Source organism: Motacilla alba, chromosome 23, assembly GCF_015832195.1.
Source record: "Motacilla alba alba isolate MOTALB_02 chromosome 23, Motacilla_alba_V1.0_pri, whole genome shotgun sequence".
In the NCBI taxonomy this organism is placed as follows: Eukaryota; Metazoa; Chordata; class Aves; order Passeriformes; family Motacillidae; genus Motacilla; species Motacilla alba.
The window spans coordinates 5,096,218-5,113,678 of record NC_052038.1 but is presented as its reverse complement, the minus strand read 5'-3'; the positions used below and the strand labels follow the sequence as shown (position 1 = coordinate 5,113,678).

At 58.3% G+C, this 17,461-nt stretch overlaps 3 protein-coding genes across 5 annotated transcripts; 1 reads left to right on the top strand and 2 right to left on the bottom strand.

Moving 5' to 3' along the window:
* Positions 1-735: 735 nt before the first annotated feature.
* On the bottom strand, positions 736-1,972 carry LOC119711072 (NADH dehydrogenase [ubiquinone] iron-sulfur protein 5-like). The gene is made up of 2 exons (XM_038160804.1): positions 1,638-1,972; positions 736-961 (listed from the first exon to the last, which is right to left on the bottom strand). The coding sequence occupies exons 1-2, from the start codon at positions 1,851-1,853 to the stop codon at positions 857-859; spliced, it is 321 nt and encodes a 106-aa protein (XP_038016732.1). The 5' UTR covers positions 1,854-1,972; the 3' UTR covers positions 736-856.
* A 775-nt stretch (positions 1,973-2,747) lies between these two features.
* On the bottom strand, positions 2,748-9,330 carry AZIN2 (antizyme inhibitor 2). Of its 3 annotated transcripts, none has more exons than XM_038161155.1 (11): positions 9,177-9,330; positions 8,494-8,606; positions 7,247-7,421; positions 7,001-7,174; positions 6,189-6,361; positions 5,631-5,762; positions 5,189-5,354; positions 4,924-5,086; positions 4,330-4,442; positions 3,994-4,208; positions 2,748-3,461 (listed from the first exon to the last, which is right to left on the bottom strand). In XM_038161155.1, exons 3-11 carry the CDS (start codon positions 7,343-7,345, stop codon positions 3,320-3,322), a joined length of 1,377 nt encoding a protein of 458 aa, XP_038017083.1. In that variant the 5' UTR covers positions 7,346-7,421; positions 8,494-8,606; positions 9,177-9,330; the 3' UTR covers positions 2,748-3,319. The 3 variants fall into 3 exon arrangements, with proteins under 3 accessions (XP_038017083.1, XP_038017084.1, XP_038017082.1); XM_038161156.1 differs by lacking the exon at positions 9,177-9,330 and adding an exon at positions 9,074-9,154; XM_038161154.1 differs by lacking the exon at positions 9,177-9,330 and adding an exon at positions 8,766-8,926.
* A 1,250-nt stretch (positions 9,331-10,580) lies between these two features.
* On the top strand, positions 10,581-17,461 carry AK2 (adenylate kinase 2). The gene is made up of 7 exons (XM_038160802.1): positions 10,581-10,712; positions 11,115-11,240; positions 13,016-13,126; positions 13,229-13,323; positions 13,873-13,945; positions 14,517-14,712; positions 16,659-17,461. The coding sequence occupies exons 2-7, from the start codon at positions 11,166-11,168 to the stop codon at positions 16,664-16,666; spliced, it is 558 nt and encodes a 185-aa protein (XP_038016730.1). The 5' UTR covers positions 10,581-10,712; positions 11,115-11,165; the 3' UTR covers positions 16,667-17,461.

The window sequence follows — 17,461 nt, the reverse complement described above, 5'->3', positions numbered from 1 at the left end:
GGGGGAAGGGACAAAGCTCGGGCAGGGCTGGTTTGGGGGGAATGAGGGACAGGGGCTTGTGAGGAGCAGCAGAAATGCCAGGAAAAGCTCCAACCCTGCTGGGATGGCTCCTGGGAAATCCAGGGAAGGGCTTTCTGCAGGGCACTTTGTTCCAAGGGGAAATAACAGAGCTCTCCTGGCTCAGATCCCTGCCCTGGACACCCTGAGGGGGCTCAGAGCCCCCCAAAACCAGCACCCAGCTGTGAGCCCTCACATCCCAGGGGCTGCCTGGAGTCAGGGGTCTGGAATGTCCCTCCTGGAATGTCCCTTGTGTCACATCCCTGCCCCCAGAGGTCGCGCCGGGCTCAGCCCTTGCCATCCCAGCAGGGGGATTTGGGATCAGGAATGTCCCAGCGAGGATCCAGCACTAACTCCACCGGCAGCAGCTTTAAAAATGTGGATTGAAGCACAGAGCTGGCCACTCCAGGGATTCTCTTCCCTTCCAGGGATTCTCCTGCGGCTCCAAAAGTGAGGGAATGGAAGGAAAAACTCTCCTGGGGAGGGACAGACCCCCCGGGCTGTGCCAGGGCCCCACGGATCCTGCTGGAATATGGGATTTCACCCCCCCAGGGAGGAAATCTGCCTCCCACACACTGAAAAGCCAGGAGAGATCCCAAATCCAGCCTCCACTCTGAATCCGTGTGGAAACGAGGTGTTTCACCCCCCCAAATAAAAGAGAAGACAGAGGCAAGGAGACATTCCAAACGGATATTTACTGCCCCAGCAACGCCCAACCCGAGGCTGCTCCCCTCCAGCCACAGCAGGGCCCCTGCCCCGCGCTCCGGGAGCTTTCTTCCGAGAGGAATTCCCGAGGGAATCACGGCCTGGGCTCCTCCTTGCCCATGTGGTGCTCGGGGGGTGTGTACTTCCCCTGCTTGATCATCTTGTCCCGCTGCTCCAGGATCATCCGGAGCCGCTGAGTCTGCCAGGGACACAGGGGAGGTCTCAGGGGGTCCCCAAGGGGTCCCCAGGGCAGGTCCTGGCAGCCCCACAGACGTGGAGCCCACACAAACCCCGCCCTGGGGCTCCTCGCTCCACTTTAAGGCTCTTCTCAAAGATTTTGGGGCTTTCAGGACTGATGAGATTTGGGTTTCCAGCCCCGTTTTCCGAGCAGGATTTTGTCCTGGATGTGGCAGCTGCTGGAGGAGCAGGGGCAGGGACAGACCTTGCTCCACGCTGCCCCGAAGCATGGAATGGTTTGGTTGGGAGGGAACTAAAATCCCATCCGGCCCCACCCCCGTGGGCAGGGACACCTTCCACTGACCAGACCGCTCCAAGCTGGCCTGGAACCCTCCCAGGAACGGGGCAGCCGCGGCTTCCCCGGGCTCCTGCAGCCAGCACAGCCCGGGGGAAGGGGCTGCTGCGGGGCCAGCCCCCCCTCAGGCTGGGAACGACCAGGCAGCGCTCCCCCCCTAGAGCTGGAGCCCCCAAACCTCCCCCAGAGCACGGCCAGGCCCCTCTGCACCCCTCCCCAGCCTGACCCTGCACCTCGAATCCCCCCAGCCCGCGGCTGGTGCCCCCCCAGTTTGTCAGGACCCCCAGATCCCTACGCCCCCCGTGTCCCCCCAAGGCCCCGCGCTGTCCCCCCGCTCACCCACCAGCTTGGTGCGCTTCATGCACTCCATGAAATCCTCGTACTCGAGCTGACACTCGCGCCGGGCGCGGGTCTGGCCCAGCCCGTGCCCGCACTCCACCCACTCGCGCTCGAAGGCGTGGCAGACCGCGGCCTGGCCGTGCGGCTGCGGCATGCTCTGCCGCAGCAGGAAGCTGTCCACATCGATGCCCAGCTGCTTCTGCAGGCCCCAGAACGGCATGGCTGCGCTGCTGTCGCGACACGGCCGCTGTCGCGCCGCCGACACCGCCGCCCCCCCTCACGGGCCCGCCGCCGTCCTTCACGGGCCTTTCGCGACGCCCCCGCCGTCAAGCGCGACCGACGGCGCGGCACCGTGTCGCGCTCTACGGCTGGGCGGAGTCAGAGAGAAGAGCGGCAGCAGCGCCCCGCCCTGTGCTCTAGCGCCCCTGGCGGCTCGGAGGACTGCGGCGCGCCGCGCCCCAGCGCCCCCTGGCGGCCACGGAGCTCAAGGCTCTCCCAGGGCTCCCAGTGCCTTCCCAGTGCCCCCCCAAGTGCCCTCCCAGTGTCCTCCCAATGCTCCCAGTGCCCCCCCAAGTGCCCTCCCAGTGTCCTCCCAATGCTCCCAGTGCCCCCCCAAGTGCCCTCCCAGTGTCCTCCCAATGCTCCCAGTGTCCTCCCAGTCTCGTTCTCCTAGTGCCCTCTCTGAGTCCCCAAACCTGGAGATCAAGGGTGATCTGACCAATGCACCCCCCCAGTGCTCCCAGTGCCTCCACCTCGGTGTCACCCGGTGTCCCATTACCCTGAGTGCATCGCATTCCCATGATCCAAGGTCCTCCCAGTGGCCCCCAGCTCTCCCAGTGCCCCCCCCAGTTCTCCCAGTGCCACACAGCTCTCCCAGTGTTCCCAGTTCTCCCGGTGTCCCCAGTTCTCCCAGTTCTCCCAGTGCCCCCCAGCTCTCCCAGCTCTCCCAGTGCCCCCCAGTGCTCCCAGTTCCTGGCACAGGGTGGGGAGGAAGTGCCAGGGGCTTCCTCACCCGACCCCTCAAGCCTCGCTGGGCTACCAATGACCACCACCCCCCTAAAAACAGAGCCCAGACCCCCCGAACCCCTTTGGAAGGCAGGCACAGCACAGGAGCTGGAGGAGCGGGATTTATGGGACAGGATTTACTTCCAAGGCCATGAGAGCAGAGCGGGGTGATGCCAGAGGCAGGATGGCATCTTCCTCCTCCCTGGCACTGCCATGGGATCCTTTCCCCCTCCGGTACCACCGCAGGACCTCTCCCTTCTGGTACAGCCAGGGGACTTTTCCCACTGTGGATTTGCAGGATGTGAAAATCCCGCTTTTCCCGCTGTAGGATTTTTATCCCTCCAGCACCACTGTGGGACTTTTCCCCTGGGGCTGCCATGGGATTTTTCCCACCCCAACACCATGATGGGACATTTCCCCTGGGGCTGCCATGGGATTTTCCCCACCCAACACCATTATAGGGCATTTCCCCTGGTGCTGCCATGGGATTTTTCCCACCCAACACCATGATGGGACATTTCCCCTGGTGCTGCCATGGGATTTTTCCCACCCAACACCATGATGGGACATTTCCCCTGGTGCTGCCATGGGATTTTTCCCACCCCAACACCATGATGGGACATTTCCCCTGCCAGTACCACCACAGGACCTTTCCCACCGTGGCTCCTTCCCCAGAGCTGCTCAGATGATGCCAGCTGGAGCGAAGACAGGGGTGACACAAAGTGTCTCTGCCATCTCCCAGCCACAGGACAAGGGCGTGCAGAGGCTCTCACGGTCATCTTCTGTCTGGGGTGGCTTTCCCTGGAAGAGCTGGACAGCTTTCCTGCAAGGGGAGACACCCAAGGGGGAGCCAGGGGAAGGAGCAGCCCCTTGAGGATGGGATGGGGACACACCAGGGCTCTCCTGTCCCCCAGAATGACAGCCAGAGGTGAGCTGGCTCTCTTTCCTCCAGTGAAAAACTGCCTCAACCATGATAACATTAAAAAATATTTTTAAATATTTCATATTTTTAATATTAAAAACATTTTTTAAATCCTATTTTAAAAATAGGACTTTTGCCTCTCGAGGCCATGATTTCACCCTGAAATTCCCAGGTTCAGGGACTCAGCTTTCCCCCTTTTCCTTGGGCCAAGAGCCCAGCTGGAAGAGAAGCCAGCACCTCGCACGGGAGCCAGCCCTGCCCTCCCACCCTGCCCATCTCTTACCAGGCCACAGGGACATGGCATAGGTGACCCCAGCCCTGCCCATCTCTTACCAGGCCACAGGGACATGGCGTGGGTGACCCCAGCCCTGCCCATCTCTTACCAGGCCACAGGGACATGGCGTGGGTGACCCCAGCCCTGCCCATCTCTTACCAGGCCACACGGGACATGGCGCAGGTGACGCGTGCCCGGGGAGCAGCTGTGAGCAGGGACGCTGTCGGCGTGCTGTAGGCTCCCATGTTCCCAAAAAGCAGCCAGTCCCCCACGTGCAGCCGGGGCAGCTGCAGCCCGTCGGCGATGCGATCCTCGCCGTGCCCCGGCGGGCCCCGCAGGCTGCTGCTGTGCCAGGGCTGCTCTGGGCACGGCCTCTGTGGGATCAGCACGTCCCCAGTGGCACCCCGAGCCCCGAATTCGGCCCCACGGAGTGGGTGCAGCTTCGCCCCGTGGCTGACCCAACGTGAGGGACATCCTGAGCCCCTCGCCCCTCACCTTGTGCAGCCGAGGCCGGGGGCAGGGGCTGTCGAACAGGAGGCAGCTGAAGGCACCGTAGATGCCATCGCTGAGGTGATAGACCAGGCTCTTCCTGCTGCCACACTCCTCCTCTGCGAGGGAGGGGACAGAGGGCTCAGGGGGGCTCAGGGGACACATCAGGGAGCAGGGAGAGGGTTCAGGGACACAGGGAAACATCAGGGAACAGGGAGAGGGTTCAGAGGGGCTCAGGGACATCAGGGACACAGGGGACACATCAGGGAACAGGGAGAGGGCTCAGGGACACAGGGGACACATCAGGGAACAGGGAGAGGGTTCAGGGGGGCTCAGGGACACATCAGGGAGTGGGGAGAAGGTTCGGGGGGCTCAGGGACACAGGGGACACATCAGGGAGCAGTGAGAGGGTTCAAGGGGGCTCAGGGACACAGGGGACACATCAAGGAGCAGGGAGAGGGCTCAGGGGGGCTCAGGGACACAGGGGACACATCAGGGAACAGGGAGAGGGTTCAGGGACACAGGGGACCCATTGGGGAGTGGGGAGAGGGCTCAGGAAGGCTCAGGGACACAGGGAACACGCCCTGCTGTCACACCTACCATCAGAGCCAGCCTGCTCCACGGGGATCTCCTCCAAGGCAGTGATGCTGACAGCCAGGGTGAAGGCAGAGGTGACATAGTAACGCCCAGGCCTGGCAATAACGTCCACCCCGCCGCCCTCAGGGAAGTACAAATCCAAGGCAGAGTTTATCCCAGCAGCGATCTGGGAGGGAAGAAAAAGAATCTTCCTCGCAGGGAGCCAAACCCAGGGAGAGCTTCCAAGCTCATTCTCTGCCTGCTGAGGGCAGCTGTTGGAGGTTTGTACCTCTTCCAGCGGGGCTCTGGTGTCCTCAGTGGCAGGGAATCCCCCCCCGATGTCCAGGAGGTGCATGTGGTGTCCCAGCTCCGTGCCCATGTCAAACACCAGCTGTGCTGTGGCCACAGCCTGGGCCCAGGCCTGGGGCTCCAGCCCACGGCTCCCCAGGTGGAAGCTGAGGGCACAGACCCCATCTCAGCAAGGTCTGATCACCCCCAGGGCAGAGGGGATAAGGCACTGGGGCTGTCACTCACTCAGCTCCCCACAGGCCACGGCAAGCCAGCCCTGCAGAAGCCTGTCTGAGGGTCAAACCTGCCCCAAATTGGCCCCAACGAGGCCAAATCCCTGCCTTCACCTCACTCCCAGCAGAGCAGCCGGAGCACTGCGTTGTTCCAGCAGGGCAGAGCTCCCCAGATCCCAATCCAGAAGGGAAGAAGGCCCAGGGCTGTACCTGATGCCAGCAACCTCCACAGCCTGGTCCTTCGCTGCCTGCAGCAGGCGCCGGCAGGACTTCAGCGTGGTCCCAAAGGTCATGCTCGGGTGGGCAGCAGGGATGGAGTCAGCAGTGATCCCCAACAACATCCTGCACAGCAAAGGCACACCGCGTTGAGGGGTCTCGGAATAACAGGATGATGAAAGGAAGAGCCTTTGAGGGCTGGAAAAGCCCCCAAAGATCACTGAGTTCCAAATATTAACCCCAACTGTTAAGTCCAGCACTAAGCCACGTCCCTGAGCACCACATCTACAAGTTTTCTGAATGTTTCCAGAGATGCTGATTGCACCCCTTCCCCGAGCAGACTGTTCCACTGCCTGGTCACCCCTTCAGTGACCAAATTTTTCCCCATATCCAATCCAAACTTCCCCTGGCACGGCTTGAGGCTGCTCCTCTTGTGCTACCACTTGGGGGAAGAGACTGACACCCACCTTGTACAACCTCCTCTTGCCCCCCACGGCCCCCTGCCCATCCTTTCCTGCAGCACCCGCTCCAGTGGCACTGCCAGACACTCACCTGGCACGGGGGTGGCTCCTGGCCACCTTGCTCAGCTCCACCTCGTTGTCAAAGGCCATCAGCCTGACCCCGTGCGTGGCCGCGTACCTGATGTGGGCGACCTGCTTGCAGGGGCTGCTGTAGAAGATCCTGTCTGCTGGGACCCCAATGCCTTGAACCTGGGTGATCTCTGCCTGCAGGGACAAGGGGACACGTGCAGCAGGTGCCCAGGAGCTGGGTGAGGACCAGCCACCAGCTCTGGGTCTCGGCCAGCTCGCAGTGCTGAGGAGGGCGAAGCGCCAGCGCTGCAGCCTGGGCTTTTCCAGGGAAAAGCTACCAGAGCTCAAAGGGATCACAGTGGACTTTGTCCTGGCAGGGACAGGTTTAAAAACACCAGAGAATGGGAGAGGAGACAAGAGGGGCTAGCAGGCCTGGGGCTGACTCCTGGTCTGAGCTGTGATAACTCTTGTCCTTTCTTGTCCTGTTTAATTACATTAAAGTAAGTGATTTCATTTTGCCTCCTCCCTGGAAGTCTGGCTGTTAAAAATGAGAAGCAGGAGGGAGCAAAAAGCTTTAGGCTTAGTCCTGAGGACACCGAGAGTTGGACAGCCGTGGCAGTGACACCCCAGGGATGTGCTGTGCCACCAGCTCCAAGGACAGGGATGTCAGCCAAAGGGGACAACACAGACGGGACAAGGATTTCTGGGCTGTGACAGCAGAGGGACACTCCTGCCCCTGAAAATGTCACCTAGAGCAGAGTCTTAGGAAAGGAGGGTGAGCTCTGCCACTTCCCCACAAACATTTCCCCCGGAGCTGCCCTCCCACAGCCCTACCTTGTTGGCACAGGCAAATCCTGCCCCCAGCTCTGCCAGCAGCCGGATCACCCCTTCGCTGCCGTTGCATTTCACCGGGAAATAGGGCTTCACTCGGGGCAGGGCCTTCAGGAAACGCAGGTGTTTCTTCACGATGTCCCCAAGGTCCGCCACGAAGAAGGCCTGCTGGTCGCTCTAGGAGACAGCTGGAGTGAGCAGCAGCTCCAGGAGTGCCTTTTCCAAAGGCAGCAGCAGAGCATCCCTCACCTCTTGGCACAGCTCGCCCAGGAGGTTCTCCAGGAGGTCTCTGGTGGTGAAGCCCTCCTCCACCATCAGGAAGTTGGATTCGTTCAAGTACCCGCTCATGGTGGGATGTTCTGGGTGTGGGGATGCTCCTTTAGAGCCTCCTGGAGCAGGGGATGGATTCTAAGGGTGAGACACGCTGTAAAAAGGAAGGGAATATTCAGAGGAAGGGTCCAGAAGCTCCATCAGCCTGGAGCACCCATCCCACAGCCCGGGGTGCCCCAGGGTAGAGCTGTGTGCTGCTCTGCTCCAAACCAGCAGCTCAGCAGAGCCCTGCTGTGGGTTACAGCATCTTCCCTGGGGGAGGAGACACATTTCTCTGCAGTTCAGAGCTCTGTTTTGGCACACAGCAGCCTCGTCTCCATCAGCAGGCACCAGCACAGTCAACAACAAAGCCAAGGAGCAGAGATGCCTTTCTAGGCCAGCACAGGCCCCTCCACGCTCTGGAATGCAGCAGGATCTGCTGAGCGCTCAGTGGGGCGAACATCCCCGATGGATCCCAAACAGCTGGAGGCTCCTGGAGCCCAGGACAAGGGAGGCACAGCACAGGCCACTCACTGACACCACCCAGCCTCAGGACAGCCTGGATCCCTGCTGTGGATGCAGTTCCACGGCTGTCCCGTGACACAGGGGGTGGAACAAGGGGACAATTAAGCAGCGCGGAGTTTTCTGGCTCATCCTAGCAGAGCTTTAGCTTTGAGCTCACACCCTGAGCTTTAACAATCTCCTGCTCTGGATCCAGCCTGGCACATAACCCAGGGAGCTGATGAGCTAGCAAGGGAACATTTCCACTCCAATAATCCGGGTCTAGCCCCGGGGCTCTTCCAGGAGCACGGTCTCTCTGATTTGAAGGGAGCAGGAGGCAGAGGTTTCATTTCCCAGAGCTGCACACCCCCTCCTCCCCACAGAGACCTCCTGACAGCATTCCAGGGGGCACTGGGAGAAAGACCACGCTGACCCCGGAGCAGCAGGATGTTGTAATGCGTTGAGCAAGCACCACCAGCCAATTCCAGAGACAGGAATAGGATGAAAAAAACATGTTTTGAAGCTCTCAGGGCTTCCCAAGCAGGAAAGGAGAGCAACTCCTCCAGCTTTACCCTTCAGCCCCCACCACCAAACAGCACCCAGCCCACCCTGGTCAGGCACAGAAGGGATGAAATGGGTCACTCCTGTCAGAACTCGTGCCCCAGCCTCAGACATCCCCTCCTTACCACGGTCCAGTTGTCCCTCCAGGTGTCCTGGTGTGCTGTCAGGGGGGCTCCCCGAGGAACACTGAGCTCCTGCAGCAGCCTGAGGTGTAGCTGTGCCTCGGGGTCCAGGGTGTCTGGGGAGAAGCAGTGCAGGGGCTTAGAGAGGGAGAGGGGCACCGACAGCACAATGCCCTTCACCCCCATCCCTGAATTAGCAACACAGGCACTTTACAGCTCCCTTCTCACTGTGCCAGGCAAAGCAGCTCCCCCACAGCCCCCCACAGCCCCCTTACCTCAGACAGCATTTAAACAGACTCTGCCATGAGTATCCCAAGAGAATGACCCGGCCCCAGGGCCAGCTGTCTGTCCTGCCCCAGCTCCCTGCCTGCCCCGAGCCCCTGCGGAGGATGGGGGGGGGCTCTGCACCCCTTCCCTCCCAGCACTGCCTCCCTGCTCTGCCTCCCAACCGTAGCCATGACAACCAAATCCAGCCGCCCCATTGGCCGAGCCACCTCCGAGCATCCTTCATCCCTTTTGGAGGATGCTCGCCCACCCTCTCGCAAGGCTGGGGCTGTCCCCTGCAGTCACCCCGGGCTCTCACCGCGTCCCCGCAGCTCATCCCCAGCCCCGCAGCCCTGCCCTGCCTCCCGCGGCTGCGCATCCCGAGCGCGGGGACCCTCGGCGGGGAAGAGAGCCCGGAATACCTGGGAAATGCTGCCAGGGGAACCAGGCTTCCTGCAGATGAAAGGCTGGGCGGTGTTTGGCTGGCACTCCACAGAGGGGGAGGCAGTTGGGAAGATGTCAGGGGCCGGTCCTGCCCTTGCTGAGCTGCGGCTGGTTCTGGTGGGTGCCCCAGTGGCAGATGCAGCTCTGCCATCAGGGCAGGCGCTCTGTGTGATCTGTGAGACCTGGATCTTGGACACGGTGCCACCGCTCCAGCCCACGGTTGGGCTCAGCAGGGATTTTTTAACTCTTCTTGTTAAATGTGCAGCTCTCTCTGGTGCTGCTGAGGAGCCAATGTTCTGTCTGTGGAGGGGTGGCTGTCCCCACTGAGGGGGGAGTGGAAGCACCGACTTATCCTGGGTTTCTGTATCCAACACTGTGGTCTTGGCTTTGCCACAGGCTCTCCTGGCAACCAGGGCCAAGGAAGCTCTTGTCTGCTGTGAGATCCTGGCTGCTTTTGCCTGTGCTCTGGCCCATCACCAGCACTGGACTGCGCTCTGTGGGATGTGGGGACCATGCAGAGAGGCTGGGAGAACAGAGCCCTGCGGTGCCAGTCCCTCCTGGATGTGCTGGGCAGTGTTGCGATGGACAGCCCACGCAGAGCAGGGCACTGAGCCCATCCCACGCGACGCCTGGGCGAGCACAGCTCAGAATCACGGGATCAATTAGGCTGGAAAAGATCTCTGAGATCACAAAGTCCAACTGTGACCGGACACCACCGTGTTAACATGCCCACAGCACCAAGTGCCACGTCCAGTCTTTCCTTTAATACTTCCAAGGGTGGTGACTCCACCATTTCCCTGGGCAGCCCAATCCAATGTCTAATCTTCCTGTGAAGAAATTCTTCCTAACATCCAACCTTGTCCCCTTGCCTTGTCACCAGCTGCCTGGGAGGCAGGCCCTACCCCCACCTGGCTCCAAACTCCTTTCAGGGAGATGCAGAGAGATAAGGCCACCCCTGAACCTCCTTTTCCCCCGGCTCAGCTCCTTCAGCCGCTCCTCATCAGACTCGTGCTCCAGCCTCTGCTGGACACCTTCCAGCAGCTCAATGTCCTCCTTGAACCGAGTGACCCAGAGCTGGACGCAGCACCCCAGGGCTTGGGGACAGCTGGGGGCGAACGCGGGGACACCGAGCGATCCACGTGGCGCGCAGAGCCCCGCCCACCTCCGTTTAACCCCACCTCTTTCATTCATAACCCCGCCTCCTTCATTCATAACCCCGCCCGCTTCATTCATAACCCCGCCCGCTTCACTCATAACCCCGCCCACTCATTCATAACCCCGCCCACACTATGTAAAACGCGTTGTGGTTTGCATGTCACCGCCCCTCATTTGCATGGCCCCGCCCGGCGGCGCTGCCCCGCCCACGAGGCGCGGCGCGGGCGCGCAGTCGGCGGCGGCCATGGCTCCGAGCGCGCAGGCCGGGGGCGGCGGCGGGCAGGCCCCGGCCGCGGGGATTCGCCACGGCATCCGCGCCGTGCTGCTGGGCCCCCCCCGGCGCCGGCAAGGGCACGCAGGTGAGTGAGAGCGATGCCGGCGGGAGTGAGAGCGATCCCGGCTTTCCCCACTCCCGGCACTCAGCGTGTGACCCCCCGCGTGGAGGGACGCGGGTGTCCGGCCTTCGCCTGCCCGCCGAGGGATGCCGGTGTGCGGTGGGTTCGTGTGGCCCCGGCTCTCCCTTCCGCGGGGGCTCGGTCCTATCCCGCCTCCAGGGGCCCGCTGGCCGGGGCTCTTTGTCCCCGATCCCTTTGTCCCGGATTAGGGACGCGGTGTCGCTGAGCTCCGGGGCTCCGTGCCGGGCTCTGCCACGTGCTGGCCGGGCAGCGACTGTCCCGCTGTCGCGACAGGGGGACGAGGCCCCGCCGGGCCGGGGATCCTCAGCCTCCGAGGTCCTGTCTCACCTCTGTCCTCTTCCGCAGGCCCCGAAGCTGGCCGAGACCTACTGCGTGTGCCACCTGGCTACCGGCGACATGCTGCGGGCCATGGTGGCCTCGGGCTCCGAGCTGGGCAAGCGGCTCAAGGAGACGATGGATTCGGGGAAGCTGGTGGGTCGCGGGGAATGTGCTGGGAGGGGACATGGGCTGGCAGCATCTGGAATGAGAGCAGACGAAATGCATCTCCTCATTAGGATTCTCTAATTAGTGTAGGAATGCAGATTGCAGGGTGAAGGTAGGGATGGGCTGGGGGCTTTCCTTCTATCACCCTGCAGGAGAAGCGTCCTATACAAACATCCTTCCCCTTCAAAATTACTGTTTGCTTACCAGCAGCCTGTGGCCCTGGGCTGTTTTTCTCTTTCAGGGGGTGCAGGCTGGCTGGTAATTTTCTGGCTCCTGGAATCTGTGGTCACAGTGTATCCTTGGAGCTGCAGGATGTTACAGCCGTGCTTTGTGGCTCCTGTGTCTCTTCACTTGATACCTGAGCTCCAGGTGTCACTTCAGAGGGTTCATCTGCATCCCAGCTCCTGCATAAGCTCGGTTCACCTGTAACTGTGAGGTGAAAATAGACCTAAAGGTGTTGCTGTTGTAGTTACAGCAGCTGCTGTGTGAGAGAGACACTTTGGATTCTCAAGGGACATGAGTTAGAATCTCTGACATTCATTTTTTTGAGGGTCTCATTATCTCATCCTAACGACTGAAATATCTCGGGGAAACTCGAGGGACCACAAATTGCAGTGACTTGCCCCAGTGTGGGGCAGATCTCGAGCATCCCTGCGGCTGCCACAGGCTCCTGACACCCCAGGGAGAATCTGCAGGCCCCAGATGGGGAGAGCAGTCTTATCTCGCTTCTGCTCAGAGCTCATTGCAACACCGAGCCTGCAATCCCCAGCTGGTTATGAAAGATAGGGACGTTATCTGGCCAGGCTGGTGGTATCTGCCACGTGTGTTTTGTGTGTGGCAGGCAGCTCCAGGCTGCTCCGCGGGCACATCCCGCAGCTCTGTGATAACTCAGCTGGGAGCACCCCAGCATTTCAGGATGGGCTTTATGCTCAGCATCTTTTTTTTCTCCAAAGGGTGTAATCAGGAAGGCACAGAAGTGACTTGTTGCTTACTTCCCCTGCCTGCAGGGCTGTTGTTTGTGTGTTGTGACAGCCTGGTCCCCAATCCTGCTGGGTCCCAGCCGTGTGTGCTGGAGAAAACAGCGCTGCTGAGGAGAGCTGCTCCCAAATAAACAGCTGTTGTTGGGGCTGCAGCATCTGTGGAAAAGGCACTAATCCCAGTGGTGTGCTGAGATTGTTAGATGGGGAAAAAACTGTCCACTGAAGCCAGAGCTTGTCAGCAGCTACCGGGCTTTCACCTTCGTTTGAGGTTTATAGGAGTCAATGAGCAACTCGCCTGCTCTGCCCTTCCTGCCCAGGCCTGCCTCCCGAGGTGGATGTGTAGGTGAAGGTACAAAGTAACAGGAAATCAAGGTTGTGTTGATACTTTGTATTGTGAATTGGTTAAAAAAAATAATAATCTAAGGAGTTTGAGCTGACCTCGTTCCTTGCAACGCAGCAACCTTTGTAACAGTGAGGTTACAGTGCTGGTCCAAGTCCCTGTGTGGGCTGGAGTGTCCCTGGAGGGAAATGTGGCATTGCCTATGTCCTAGTGTTGCAGGGAGTGCTGCCCTGATGTGGGCAGGCCTGAACAGGCAGCCTGAGCATTGACATGAACTATGGAATCACAGAATATCCTGACAGACAAGGATCGGAAGGGACACACAAGAATTATTGAGCCCAACCCTTGGCCCTGCACAAAAATCCCACCCTGTCCGCACGGGCAGCAGCTGTGTGTAAATTCAGGGTGCCCTTCCTGACAGCGTACCTGTCTCATCTCCGCAGGTGAGTGATGAGATGGTGGTGGAGCTGATTGAGAACAACCTGGACTCCCCTCCCTGCAAGAACGGCTTCCTCCTGGACGGCTTCCCACGCACAGTGAAACAGGCAGAGATGGTATGGGAGCCCCTGCTCGGGGGCTGCTCCGGCACCCCCTTCCCTCAAACCCAGGGGTCCCTGCTCCCTCAGCCCCTCTGAGGTGGGTGTTTGCTCTTGCAGCTGGATGAGCTCCTGGAGAAAAGGAAAGAGAAGCTCGACTCCGTCATTGAGTTCAGCATCCCCGACTCCTTGCTGATCCGGAGGATCACGGGACGGTAATCCTCCTCTCCCAGTGCTCGGTGCTCAGCTTGGGATTTCCTAGTCTGTGGAAGAGCACCCTCATTTCAGATCCCAGGCTGTCCTCACGGTGCTTAAGGCTGGCTGTGCTGCTGGTCTCTATTTCTGCCCCGTGCCCGGGCCAGCCTTGAGCAGAGCCCCTTCCTTGCCCTATAAATCAGGGATTTCTATAGAAATCTCACTCCAAGTTCTTCCTTCTCCAAAGCTATTATTGCTCCCTTACCCAGGACACTGAATACATTTGAGATCCAGTAAACTTCCTCCAGGGTCAGGAGTGTGTTCTCGTGCACTGTTTTCCAGACCCCTTTCCCAGCAGAGCAGGATGTAAAACTCCCCTTCTCCATCTCCCAGCGCAGCTGCTTTTCCAAACTGAAGAGGCCCTCGGTACAGAAATAACTGGAGAGAATCTTCTTACAAGTGAAAGGCTCTGGGTGTTGCTGTGGCAGATGTTTCTGTGCTGATGAGTGGCAGGTTCAGGAGATCTTGTCCTGACCAGCTGCTTTGCTGACACTTCTTTTCTGCCTCAGGCTGATTCACCCAGCGAGTGGCCGCTCGTATCACGAGGAGTTCAGACCCCCGAAAGAGCACATGAAGGACGATGTATGTGAGCTCCCAAGGCTGCAGCCTGCCTTGCTTTGGGTTTAGCTGATGCTTTGCAGTGTCTCCCTGGAAAAAACTCATTTCTTTCCTTCTCTTGTGCCTTCCTGTCCTGGCTTTCTGGGGAGCGTGGGGAGCTGCTGGGGCAGCCTGAGGCAACGGCACTGGAGGGAGGGATGGATGGATGGATGGATGGATGGATGGATGGAGGAAGGGCATGGCCAGCCTGCAGAGCTGGCCCAGGCTCTGCCAGCCTCTGAACTTGTTGGACTCTGTCCACAGCTCTGGTTGTGACTGGTTTCCATCCTGGGGAGCAGCTGTAGCTGGTGCCTGGTCTCAAGGCTCCTTTTAGCAAGCAGAGTGGTGTGTGGGGGAAAAAGACCACGGTGCTGAGCCCTTCTCTCTTCAGTGACTGCTCTGGGTCTTGTTCTGGCTGCCCCGGGTTCGCTCCATCCCCCCTGCACACCTGGGGTCTCCTCTGCAGCACCGCCCTGGAGGAGGAGGGGAGCAGGGAGAGAAGGGGGGAGCATCCCAGGCTGCAGCTGGCTGGAGATTGTCCCCTTGCTTCTCCCAGGTCACTGGAGAGCCCCTGATCCGCCGCTCGGACGATAACGAGACGGCCCTGAAAACCCGGCTGAAGGCCTATCACACCCAGACCTCCCCCCTGGTGTCCTACTACAGCAAGAGAGGGATCCATACGGCCGTGGATGCCTCCCAGTCCCCCGACGTGGTGTTTGCCAGCATCCTGGCAGCCTTCACGAAAGCAACATGTAAAGACCTGGTTATGTTCATTTAAAGCTCCATCCCACGATGGGGTTCTCCTTTTTTTTTCCTCTCTCTTTCTCTGTCTCTGTCTCTCTGGGGCCAAGGACTGAGCAGAGTAGAAGGGGAAGGGATGAGGTGATGCAGCCCAAGGCAGGGCTGTGCTAATTCTCTAATTAAACGAGCTGTTAACGGTCTCGATGTGGCTATATGTGAACGTCAGTCTGCGTGTAGATATTGGGATTTTGGCCTCTAGAGGCCGCAGCGAGCCCAGGCTCCAGCTGCCCGAAATGGGCTCTGCACTCCTTTGGGTCAAAAAGCCTTTGTTTCATCCTAGAAATGCTCCTCTCTGGAAGGAACTGTACTTCTGGCTCCTCCCAGCTACCCCACAGGGACCTTGGAGAAGGTTGGGCATGTGGGGGAAGGATTTCCCAGGAGAGGTGAAGCTGCAGGATTGAAACCTGGGGTTGCTCTGTGTGTGTTGCTGTGGGAGCAGCCTGAGGGCCAGCCTGGCTGCTGCTCAGGGCTGGGTGATGAAATATGTTCTCCTTGTATGTGTTTTATTCCCTGTGGGGTAGCAGGTTCCTGTTCTGATGGCACTTGTGGGGGCAGAAAGAGGGTGGGGGGGGTTTCAACCTTTATTTATTTGTGGGATTGATAGCAAATTAGTGAGATGCTTCTTTTTAATGTGAAATCTGTGGTCAGAGTCTGGCAGTTACTGTGTGGCAGATTGGGATGTCCTGAGGATAAGAAAAGGACTTGGGTTTTAACTCTTCACTCTCACCTTGGTTTTGACCAAGGAGAGGAAGATGCAATGAGCTTCTCCTGATCCCAAAGTCTAAATATAATAAAGCCTTATTGCAAAACAAATGATTTCTCAAGGCTCGAGAGACAGCGTTATTAACCACTGGCTCCACGTGCCCTTGAGCTAACGACCTTCACTGTGAGCTCATGGAAATGTTCCTGTTTCTTGAGCAAATCCAGCAGCTCCACGGGCTGTGTTTGAGGACACTGTGTGTGCTCAGAGCCTTTCCAGGGCATTGTGCTGCTGTGTGGTGACACTGCAGGGCTGGCACTGACCTTTAGCCATGAGGGATTCCAGCCCTTCCTAGAGGACCCCGCTGTAAATATGGATTGGCCCAGATGAAACTTTGTCCTTTGGCATTCCATGTGTGTTTACTGATTGCTATTGAGTATCCTCCTCTCTCTCTCTCTGGGGATGGCCCACTCCATCCTGTGCACTGAGCTGCTGTGAGCTCCGTGGCCAGAGCAGATGTTTAATCCTCAGGAATCCCTTGCTCTTTTCCTTTATAACTTCTCTTTTGCCTGACAATCCCCTCTCTGTCCTCACACATCCTTTCCAGGGACAGAACCTCTTCCCTTCCAGCAAACTGGGAACCAAAAGCAGTGGACTTGTTGCTCTAGAAAGCATGTGACTGAGGAGAAAGGCTCTGACAGTAAACAGGGCTGGTTTTGCCAGCAGCCTGTTGTCCCCTGGGACTCCCAGACAGCCCTTGCTCTGTCTCTGGGTTTCCTGTGGAAGGATAACCTGGAGTTGGTGTGCTGGAAGGTTGGGATAGCATTTAGGATAGGACTGCTGTGCCCCAGGGAGCGGGAAAGTGTGTGGGTTACAGCTGCCCTGGCTTCTTGGTGACTAAAGAAGTTGTGTGGAAACAGCTTTTATTTTGAGAGCCAAAGGGAGAGCTGCAGCTCCCCACACTCTGGGAAGGGTTCCCAGCCTGTTGGCATTCCTGGATTTGGTCAAGGTTTTACTCTACAGCAAGAGCAAGATGTTCCCCCACTCTTCATTCCTTTCCTCCCTCTCTCTTCACATCCAGCTCACCAGCCTCTTTTTTTTTTTTAATTTTTTTTTTACCATAAACCATGCTTAATTTTGTTTGTTTGTTTTTCCCTAAATATTTTTTTTTTCTCTCTCTGTTCCCATTTATTCCAGCTGAGTGACTCCATCAAGCAGATGAGACACCACCAAACGCTGCACACTCTGCTACATCACCCCTTGCAGCCCTTGCCTGGCTGCAGGGAGGGCAGCTGGGAGGGGGGTATGATTGATGGGAGGGGGGGAAGGAGGTGGTAAACAAGGGGTTGGGGGGCTGATTTGGTTGGGTTTTGGTTGGATTTCTTATTTGGCAGAATCATTGTGAAGAGGAGACGGCCTTCTCCTTAGAAATCATGTTTGTGGAGAGGGAAACATCTCTCAGTGATCAGCTGCAGGTCCTTGACCTGTTGGAGGGCAGGGCTAGATGTTACTCCAGGCTTCTCCAGGACTTTCAGGGCTTGTCTCATGGGCTCTTGGTACTCTGAGGCCACTGAAAGGTTTGCTGTGATTTTTTTCCTAAAGTTGCTTCCTATCAGCTGAGGACCAAAAGAACAAATGATTCATCATGTGTGAAATGGAAAGGAAAAAGAGATGCCGTGGTCTTTTCCTGGAAGTTCTGTTTTTCTTGTTCTGCTGCATTCCTAAACCCTGGCATAAAGACTTCTCAAGGATTCTCTGCTGCTGAACAGAGGGGCTGTGGCTCTAGTCCAAACCTGCCTTACTTGGGAATGGGGTGGCTTTTCTGTGATCATGACCAAGCTGGAATTCACACAATGCTGGAGAAATGCAAAAGAGACTTTTCTTAATTGCCTGCAAAAATAACACTTAATTGGGGTGGTTTTTTTTGCATTTCTTTTTAGATCAAATGGTGCCTTGTCTAACCTCTGAATCAATAATAAAATAACCCCTTTACATTTGTA

What these genes read in the sequence shown, in the direction of transcription:
- LOC119711072 (XM_038160804.1), bottom strand. Translation starts at nt 1,853, where the DNA reads ATGCCGTTCTGGGGCCTGCAGAAGCAGCTGGGCATCGATGTGGACAGC. An exon ending in GCATGAAGCGCACCAAGCTG is followed by an intron (nt 962 to 1,637) that starts GTGGGTGAGCGG and finishes TGTCCCTGGCAG; the next exon opens with ACTCAGCGGCTCCGGATGAT.
- AZIN2 (XM_038161155.1), bottom strand. Translation starts at nt 7,345, where the DNA reads ATGAGCGGGTACTTGAACGAATCCAACTTCCTGATGGTGGAGGAGGGC. An exon ending in GATTTGCCTGTGCCAACAAG is followed by an intron (nt 6,362 to 7,000) that starts GTAGGGCTGTGG and finishes TTGTCCCTGCAG; the next exon opens with GCAGAGATCACCCAGGTTCA. An exon ending in AGGAGCCACCCCCGTGCCAG is followed by an intron (nt 5,763 to 6,188) that starts GTGAGTGTCTGG and finishes TTTGCTGTGCAG; the next exon opens with GATGTTGTTGGGGATCACTG.
- AK2 (XM_038160802.1), top strand. Translation starts at nt 11,166, where the DNA reads ATGCTGCGGGCCATGGTGGCCTCGGGCTCCGAGCTGGGCAAGCGGCTC. An exon ending in CAGTGAAACAGGCAGAGATG is followed by an intron (nt 13,127 to 13,228) that starts GTATGGGAGCCC and finishes TTGCTCTTGCAG; the next exon opens with CTGGATGAGCTCCTGGAGAA. An exon ending in ATCCGGAGGATCACGGGACG is followed by an intron (nt 13,324 to 13,872) that starts GTAATCCTCCTC and finishes TTTCTGCCTCAG; the next exon opens with GCTGATTCACCCAGCGAGTG.